This window comes from Pteropus medius, unplaced genomic scaffold, assembly GCF_902729225.1.
Source record: "Pteropus medius unplaced genomic scaffold, Ma_sr-lr_union100, whole genome shotgun sequence".
NCBI classification, from domain to species: Eukaryota; Metazoa; Chordata; class Mammalia; order Chiroptera; family Pteropodidae; genus Pteropus; species Pteropus medius.
In genome coordinates, this window is record NW_024354498.1 from 3,718,924 (window position 1) to 3,728,777 (window position 9,854).

A 9,854-nucleotide genomic window follows, 5' to 3' on the forward strand; every position below is an offset into this window, starting at 1 on the left:
TATGCAGAAGGAAACTGGCTTTTTGAATAAAATCTCATAATGAAAGGATACAAGCATTGCAAGGTGGTTAAGCAGTTAAGTTTAGATTCATGAAAAAGCTCGGTTGGTGGGTGTTAGTCTAGATAATTGGATTTTCAGATTAAATAAAGATTAACAGACAAGACCTTTTTATTTTAAAGCTTTGCTTAAAAATTCCCTAAATATATTAGGTTTCTCTCTTAGAATAAACAGAAGAAAACAAAAACAGAATTTGTAGGCGTGATTTTCTATAATGGCACCAAGTGAGGATTCTGTATAAGACTGGTTTCTCACCATAGGGGAAGATGGCATAGAGGTGATGCTGAATAGGAGCTCACCTGAAAGTATCTCAGAAGAGTCCTCGTTTAAAAAGATTCCTTGCCACAGAAATGCTTGTTTTCATTTGCTCTGTCCTAAAATAGGGAAATTCTAGCACAGTAATCATTTATGACTCAGTGAATTCCAGTGAATTGGTTCACATTCATCCAGCTTTTTTTAACATAGAGTCAAAAGGAAAATTTATTAGAGAAGGGGTAACACTCCATAGACAGCATGGTCTCCTCTCAGAAGCATCTCCACAGAGAGGTAGAAAGGGTAGGAGTATTATCTCCATATTTTACCAAAAGATGCTGCCATTCTGTAAATGTACCTTTGCAAAGATAGAATCCAAAATGGATATTGATCGTCTGTGGCAAGGAGGGCAGAGATTTAGCAACAGGTACCAAATTAGGTGTAAGCTTGCTGTGCTGGCAGGAAGGCTTTGGTCTGGGGCTATGGAAACACTGGTCACTGGCCCACAGGCCTGGCAATCCCTTGCCCCTGGAAACAATTTCCTCTTAGACAGGTCTTTTTAGGCACTTCTCTATGCAGTAGATATAGTGGTCCTGGAAAAGGATCAGGAGGGAGTGCAGGAAAGTCAAGTTAGAGGCAGCCTCCTCTCAACCTGTGTGTCCTTCCCCCACTGGACTTATCAGCCCTGTGAAAGGAGGGGCTGTGTCTGACATGCCACCATTAAGATCAGTACCAATCTCAGTGCTTGGAACATGGCAGCAAATATTGACAGAAAGGAAGAGGCTCCGAGGGATGGAAGGGGCAGGAAAAGATGGATGACAGATGAAATGACTAATGTGCATCAGTGGAAAGATCCCATAGAAAGATCCCTGGTGTAGGAAATCTTGCTTTTTAGTCCCAGTTCTGCTACTATTGCTAGTACACAGACTATAGCAGACTTTCTGCCTCACAGGGTTATAATCAGGAGACAGACGAAATAGAAGTGTCGAGCGCTTTGAAAAGCATACAACATTATGTTAACAAAAGCAATGTTGGCTAAGGTGTAATTCTGACAAGAGCATTTTCTTTTGGCTTTATCCAGTCTTCCCTTTCAAGCCCTGATATTTTTGACTCCCCAAGTCCCGAAGAAGATAAAGAGGAACACGTTTTGCTTTCCCACAGAGGAGTGGACCTGTCAAAGAAAACTTCGAAGACTGTTACCATATCCCAAGTGAGTGACCAGCCATGGTGAGGGTGTCCCAACAGCACGTGATCCCTGCCTCTTAATGTGTGCTCTGACAATAAGTTATAAACCAAACAAGGATAAACAGATGTCTTAGTCAGTTCAAGCTGCTATGGCAAAGTGCCATAGATTGGGTGGCATATTAACAGAAATTTATTTCTCACATATCTGGAAGACTGGAAGTCTGAGATCAGGGTGTCAGCATGATCAGATTCTAGTGAGGGCTCTCTTCTGGGTTGCAGACTGTCAGCTTCTCATTGTATCCTGCATGGGGGAAAGAGGGTGAGAGAGCTTCTAGGATCCCTCTTATAAGGGCACTAATCCCATTCACGAGGTCTCCACCCTCGTGACCTGATCACCTCCCAAAGGCCTCACTTCCAAATATCATCACAGTGGGGGTTAGGATTTTCACATATGAAATTTGGGGGGACACAAACATTTAGTCCATTGCAACAGACAACGCAATTTTTTGTCATTCTTTAGTGACAGTAATTGCTTTAGTCATCAAAATCCCAGAGGCATGTTATAAAGTCTCCAAAATTGGGAAAAATCACTGAGAAACAAGTTCAGTTAATGATTTCTCATATGTTCTCTTGTGGTTTGACCTCCTCTTCATAACATCAACCACACATACACAAATGCCCTCACGCACCACCACCACCACCATCACCATGACAACAACAAAGACAACTTTAAAAGCTTGAAGGTTTCTATGAAGAATACATTAAATATATTAAATGCTGTGCCCTCAGCCTACAGATCTTGACCTTTATGTTTGGAACTGGTGGCGTCACAAATTATGGCTGGTAGCTCATGAATTTGAATAACTCATGGGGGTCTCTTAAAAGGTGATTTGGATTCATTTATTAGATGAATTTATAGTCTAAAAACATTTTAATTTCATTGCACGCCCAGGAGATGGTATAGCTATTTTAAGTTATTGGCTTATGAGAAACAACGAAGGCATTGTTTAGCAACTGCATTGGTTTCTGAAGGATACCTTGTACAAGTTTTGTTCTTCCTATGAATGTGAACCAAAATTTTAAAATTTGTGCTGAGAGCTCAGTCAATTAGAATTATTTTCTATAAACACTTGTAACTGCTTTCTTTCTAAAAGTAGAAAACTGCAGTCATTTTTAAAGGTACTTGAAGCAGGAGTTAACACAAATCAGAGATTATGTGGGATTTTCCTTCTCAGAGATTTAAATTTTTACATGTATAGATTTTCTTGAAAATCTGATACAGTAAGCAAAAATCTCCCATAAAACAGATCAATTGTAAAAATTCTCAAAACTGAAGCATTCTTCCTTTTTATAAAAGGATTCCACTTACAGTAATTGGATATAGACTTATTTTTTCTGGTGACCACAGGCATACCTATAGTTAGAGTTGCATTGTCTATAAAATTCCTTGGGTGTTTCTACAGTGACATCTACTGGTAGGCAGTGGCTCTTCATGTTTCTAATTTGCACAGTTCTATCCCATCAGCCTAGTACACTTCCCCGCAGTTGTCATGTCATGTTGTTTATTGCCTCTAGAAAATCCACTTGAACTAAGGTGAAGGTATATGGTGGCCTATATTCTGTGAGCACTTAAAAAAAGTACTTTTTAGCCGCAATGGGCCTAGAGAGCAGGTCATGTAGGAAACTCTAAAAGAAGCATTGATTCAGGAAGTGCCTGGAAGTCAGTGTGAGGACATTGATAGGTTGGAGGATTCAAGATGGGAAGTGGGGAAAAGTATGAACCTAGAAAAAAAAATAGGAAAAATAGGAAAAAAAAATGAAGACAGTAAGGACAGAAGAGTGTGAATTTTCAGACTCGAGTAGCCATTTGTGACATGATACCAGACTTGAGGGTCCAGCTGATGGGGAAGAAGATTGAATTCTAGTTCTGCCAGTTACTAGGCTGTGAGACTTAGGGAATTTTGCAAACACATCACTGAGCCTCCATTTTCTGCTTGGTCAAACGTGTGTGTGCCAACCAATACTCATTACAATTGTCTAGCTGACATCCGGCATGTGACCAGTGCTCCATAAATGTCAGTTCCTCTTCTCTCTTACTAGAACTCCTACGAACAATAAGCATGGGATGGCAGATCGCCATCTTTGGCAGCAGTAAGCGCTTTTCCTCAATGGTGACTTGGCAGAGAAAAGACGAGCAGAGAGGCTGGGAATGATGGCCCATCTGCTTCTGGCTCACTCTCCCCAGTCGCTCCCTCTAGCACAGCCTGACTCCAGACTCTACCTCCTCACTGTGTCAGCCAAACCCCTTCTTGGCTCCTGCCCTGGGCACCTGCTACTGGAGGGCATCCTGGCTGTATGGCCCAGCTTCTCCACCAGCCTGGACTTCAGCCTGTCACTCACCCCCTTACCTCCCAACGTCCTGCCCTCCCCGCTGCTTACAGCACACTTTCCCTTGATACCAGCTCCTCCCCTAGGCCTGCCTGCCACATGCCCCTTTTCCCTCCTACCCATGACTAGCCCACTCCCCGTGCCCTCCTGTCCTTCTCAGCATACTTCTCCATCAGGCCTCCTCTGCCTGTCTCCTCTGCCTCCAGCCTGGCCCTCCTCTGGCTCTTTCTCTCAGCATAGCATCCAGCTCAGGGTCTCCCACATCTTTGAGAATAAACAAAATCCTTCCTTGATCCTGTCTCCTCCTAAGGCTTCTCTATGAACACTGTCTTTCTCCCATCTTCCTTCTTCAGCCAAATTTCTGGAAAGCGAATTCTAAACTTGAAAGCCACACCCCTCACCTCCTGGTCAAACACTACCTGCCTTGATCTAGTTTTAGTCTCCCTTGCTCCACCAAATGGGCTCCTCCGGTTTTCCTCTCAGTACCCTTGATGCACTTATCCAACCATTTTTCCTTCTAGAAACTCCCCCGGGGGACTTCCATAACCCAAGCTCCTCTTCTAGTCTGGCTTTGTCCCCTCTCACCACTCTGTCCCAGTCCTCAAGGGCTCGACCTTCTCTTCCTACCTCTTCAATTTGGGAAGTTCCCAACTTCCATCATTGAGCGCCCTCCCTTCTGGTTCTGTGTTATGGTTCCCTCTTTCTCTGGTGATTTCTCTGGCCCGACTCACTCCTTCAGTTGTTGGCTCCGCCCACTAGACATGTCCCCTTGGCTAACCCTCACGCTCGTAAAATTCACTTTCCAAAATGAAAATCATTATCTGGGCCTTCAACCTGTTCTTCCTCCCATGAAAGGTACAACTTCAATGCATAGGCCCTCCATCCCCACCCATGGCCCCTGGTCTGTACTTCTTCCTCACACCCTGGAGTCTGTCCAGGAGTTCATCCTCCTGGCCATGGGATGTCTGCTCCCTGAGGGCAAGAACCACATCTCTTGGATGAGCCTGCCATCGCCACATCTCTCCAAGCTATCTTCTCTCTGTCCTCTTGCTTACTGCCTCAGTCAAGCCCTCACCATTTCTAGCTTTTATGATATGAGAGTCTCCCGGCAATTCTCTGGGCCTCCATACCTGGCCACCTTTAGCCCCTTCTGTAGCCACAGTGATCGTTAGCTTAGCCCATCATCTTTTTAACCCTTCCCACAAGCCTTCTCCATCTTCCTAGCCTTAGCTCTCCCATCCTACCCCTCTCTGTCCCCTCTGACACTCTAGCCCTGTGAATGACCGCTTCCCATAAATACATTCCATTCTCTGTTTCCTCCTCCTAGACCTTTTCCTCCAACCACCCTTCCTCTCTTCTGGCTGCCTCCTAGTCCTCCTCCTCCAGGATGGGGCTGTCAGCTCCTCCCTGATGCTTTCCCTCCAGGATGGTCGGTCCCTTTTATGTACTTCTGCAGCTCTCTGTGCTCCCTTGCCTCTGTGTAATCTTCCCGCTCTTCTACAGGGTATTGGTTGGTCTGTCAGACTACACTTCACTAAGTTCTGAGTTCTTTGAGGACCAAGAAAACGTTTTGCCCACTCAGAGTTTTCAGAGCCCAGCAAGTAGGTGGGTCTCTGGATGTGTACATTAAACAGCTAGGAACTACCTGGCCAGAAAGGTGGTCAGATTTAAAATATACAGTGGGAGGCACTTCAAGGGCAGATGTCTACACCAAGTAAGCCCTGGGAGCGTGTGAATGAAGGAATGAGTGAGGAAGATGGGGGCGATGATGTAAATGAGGGAATTACTAAACATGAAGCCCTGGTCTTAGGCCTCTCTGCCCTCCCTCAACACAGGTATCTGACAACAAAGCACCCCTGCCGCCCAAACCAGGGACCATGGCTGCTGCTGGTGGTGGCGGGCCAGCCTCTCTGTCCTTGGCAGCGCCTTCCCCTATGTCATCCTCTTTGGGAATAGCTGGACACAGAACCAACTCCCCATCTCTGTTCAGCATGGAAGGAAAACCAAAGATGGAGCCTGTGTCCAGCAGCCAGGCGGCCGTAGAGGAGCTAAGGACACAGGTTCGCGAGCTGAGGAACATCATCGAGACCATGAAGGACCAGCAGAAGTGAGTGTCTGGGGCCCCTTCTTCAACCACCTCCTGGGTTGTTCTCCTCTGGGCCATGGCCAAGTCTGCAAGCCTAGGTCTCAGCCTGTCCCGGAGTGTGCGCCGACCTCTCCGGGCATGGTGGCAGCAGTGGTGGGTGTGTGTGTGTGAACCCAAGAGGCTTCATATAGCTCAGCTCCATGTGTAACTGGACCTTCTACATGCAGGAAGGGCACAGGCTGGCTGAGCCATGGGCAGGAAGGAGTCAGTTAAAGCAGCAATTCCAACCTTTTTGGCACCAGGGACCGGTGCTCCTATGAGAATCTAATGCCTGATGATCTGAGGTGGAGCTGAGGCGGTGATGCTAGCATGGGGGAGCAGTTGCAAATACAGATGCTTTGCTCACTGGCCTGCCTCTCACCTCCTGCTGTGCAGCCTGGTTCCTAACAGGCCATGGACTGGTACCGGTTTGCTACCCCTGAGTTAAAGGACTGATGTGCTCAGCACGCTGCTAAAAAGAAAGATCTGTAAATCCCCATACAGTATGTACAGTATGTACATACATGTGCCACTTTTTTTTTTCTTTTTATGACTACAGCACCTGGTCTTCCTAGGTGGTCTCCCATTTAAGTACTAACCAGGCCCAACCCTGCTTAGCTTCGAAGATCATACATTGGGCTTGTTCAGGGTGGCATGGCTGTAGACCATGGACCGTGGCTCCACAGGGGTGTGAACCCAGGACCTTCAGTGTGTAAAGCAGACATGCTAATCGCTACACTATGGAACCATGTCCCATGCGCTGCTTCTTAATAAGCCCAATGGCCAACTTTTCCTCTGGCATCAGAAAAACTGCAATTTCTAGAGTTAGCTGCCCAATGTAGTAATTGGCTTGCACCTAGGGGCTGTAATATATGAAAAGATGTAAGGAATCTTTAAACCCAAGACTTTACATTCAGCTAGATGTCCACCCCATGAGACTCAGGGGGCTCTCTGCATGCATGCCTACACACGTGTTTCCGCATCTCTCATCTTCAAGGAGCACTTACATGAGGAGAAAGACTCGTAAGCAAAAATAAATATCACACGTAAATACTACCCAGCATGCCATATGCATTGACAAAAATGGTAAGAGGATTAGAAGTCAGGAGGTACTTTTCTGAGTAAACTGAGGCTCAGAGTTTAGGAATCAACTCTTTCTTAGAAGAATGGGGGTGGGGGGAGAGGCATCTCAAGGAAGTATTTCCTGAGTAAGATTTTGAAAGATGATCTAGGATTGCCAAGAGCAGAGCACTCCAGCAAAGGGAACAGCATGGGCAGGTTCATGGGCACACAGAGCAACCTAGTGGGCAAGCAGGTCAGCGCATCCCTGGTACCTGGCTGCCTGGGGTGGGGGCAGGTGGTGGGGCCAAAGACCTACAGTCATCCCCTCAGAAAGATGCCCTAGGACCTGCCTCCCCAGGGGCGCACAGGGCTGGAGGACCCTGAAGTGTTTTGCAGCCAGATACTTTTGGGAATAATTGGGTTAAACAAAGTTAGTTTCTACTCTGACAGAGTGCTCAGAGCTTTTGTTATACATTTGATAGATGAATAGGATAGTATACGTAGTGTTTCCCAAACTTAATCACAGAGCCATTTTTTTATTCCTAGAGCATTCTAGGACGAGGATTCTGTGGAACTCACTTTGAGCATTGTAGCTCTATTCAGGTTGTGTTCCACTCAGACTGGGAAGTGTCATGAATGTGAAGCCCCTTGGACTTACACCCTATCTGCAAGGGGCCCATCAGATAAATATGCAGACAGGCAGGATGGAACTAGAGAGGATCATCCGGGGCTAGCCAGCCTCTCACTTGTTGCCTCTCACTCCTTAAAGTCCCCAGCTCCTATCTGGTTCTGCACATTACGGGTTTGGGTCCCCAAAGGCCCCATCTGTGTCCAGGTGACATTAGTCCCCTTCCTAGACAGTGACCCCACACCCCAGTACATCCTAGAGCACTGGTTCTCAGCCTTCTGAACAGGACTATCATTGAGTCAGACCGGCCTGGATTCAAGGCTTCAATCCTTGAGGCCCTCCGAGAGGTACCTCAGACCTTCCTGCATGTCTGAAATCACCTGCATCTGCGTGCGGGATCGCCAGTGCTTTGGGGCTGCCCCGCTCCATTTTCCTCTCTCCACTGTGAAGCCTGGGAATAGTTGGCCAGAATTGTTCTTTCCCAGCCACCATCTTCTTGAATCAGCACATCCCAGTTGCCCCAGTCCAAGGCCTGCCTTTTGCAGCCTTTCTCAGCCTGGCCTTCATGCCCAGGGGCAGTGGGTCCCCACCAGTCTCCTACCTTAGCTCTTAGTGTCACTTTTTTCTTCAAGTCTGTGCCAACTCTCTTCATCCCCAAATGTGCTGGTTCTCACCTCTCCGCTTCTGCCCTAGCTGTCCTCCGTCAATTCCCCCATCTTCCTTCCACCTCGTGGACTTGTGTCCTTTTTTACTAGTTCAAGATTTACTGACTTTTCTTTGTACCGCCTTCCCCAACTAACTCCCCAACCTGGACCACTAGAGGCTTTGCCCGCTCTAGTCTTCCTGGAGTAATGCTGTTCGCTTATGACCTACCTCACCTTCTGCTTCTTTCCTAAGCCCTAAGTAGTGCCCACTGAGATAGTGGTGTATAGCGTGTGCTTGAATAAATACAGACATACCTCATTTTATTGTGCTTCACAGCTATTGCTTATTTTACAAATTGAAGGCAAGCCCTCCCCCAGCAAAAAGATTAAGACTCGTTTTATTGTGATATTCACATTATTACAGTGGTCTGGAAGCAAACCCACAATACCTCTGAGGTATGCCTTTAAAGTAACAAATCACACTGGTTAATGTCAGGGAACCCAACATGTTGACAACAGTGTTGGGACACTGGCTTGAGTCTAGAGACCATCACTGGTGCTCATCTAAAGTGAGCAAATGCAATATAACTTCTACCTTATTTGTTATGCTGTTTCTGCAGTCCTTGTTTTTGGTTTTCCAATCTAGTTTGTTACAAAGTGTACACATAAAATGGAGTGTTTGATACCCTAAAATGGAATAGATTTTTCAGACCAGAGTTGGGATGATTGCAGTGTCTGTCCTAAATATAGAACCCTGAGTTTGCAAGATGATTAGTTTTGTTTTACTTCATTACTTAAGGTTGGAAAGAAAGTCAGACCATGTGTCCTAACTCATGTATGCTTTTTCCCTGACATGATTACCATATCATTAGTTCAGTTATTTTACTTCTAAGTTTTCAGATATTATTATTTGTAAGATTTTAAGAATCCGTGAAAACATACTACTAACCTTTTATTAATTTAAATCTCTGGGAAAATAAAGGAAATATATGTGGAATGGTAAAAATACGTACAATGAAAATTATCATGTAAGTACATTTAAAAACCAGTCATTCTATAATAAAGAATAGTCAAGATTGTAGAGAGGCAAGATGACAGAATTTGATCCTGGATACCTGGAGTATAGTCATTGAGCAAGTCAGGCTACCTCTTTAGGCCTCAGTTTCCCTATCTTCTCCTTTTAGGAGATTCTTGGACTGAGGGATCTCGAAGGTCATTTCAGACTTCCTGTTTGATGACTACATATTTTGAGAGGCCAGAGCCTTTCTGTCTCCGACAAATTTTAAGCAATTTGCAAAGAATAAACTCATGGACCTTTAAGCAATAATGCAAAGAAAACATAATGTCCTGTCCACATTTCTCTTTTCTCATGCCTCTTTTTTTTAAATTAATTAATTAATTTTTTATGGTGGCATTGGTTAACGAAATCCAGTAAGCTTCAACTGTACACTTTAACGGTAAGGCATATATATGTTTACACTGTGTATTCACCCCCCATAGTTAGATTTCTTTC

At 45.3% G+C, this 9,854-nt stretch overlaps 1 protein-coding gene and 1 pseudogene across 5 annotated transcripts in view; one reads left to right on the forward strand and one right to left on the reverse strand.

The window, feature by feature from the left end:
• Positions 1-9,854, forward strand: part of SH3KBP1 (SH3 domain containing kinase binding protein 1) — a 313,545-nt gene that overhangs the window by 298,653 nt on the left and 5,038 nt on the right. For 4 of the 5 annotated variants that reach the window (XM_039852302.1, XM_039852303.1, XM_039852307.1 and 1 more), the window contains 2 exons: positions 1,391-1,519; positions 5,718-5,989. In XM_039852302.1, coding sequence (XP_039708236.1) covers positions 1,391-1,519; positions 5,718-5,989 — 401 coding nt within the window. The remainder of the gene's footprint in view (positions 1-1,390; positions 1,520-5,717; positions 5,990-9,854) is intronic. The other variant, XM_039852304.1, reaches the window with a different exon arrangement.
• LOC120594320 (uncharacterized) lies at positions 6,558-6,673 on the reverse strand (annotated as a pseudogene).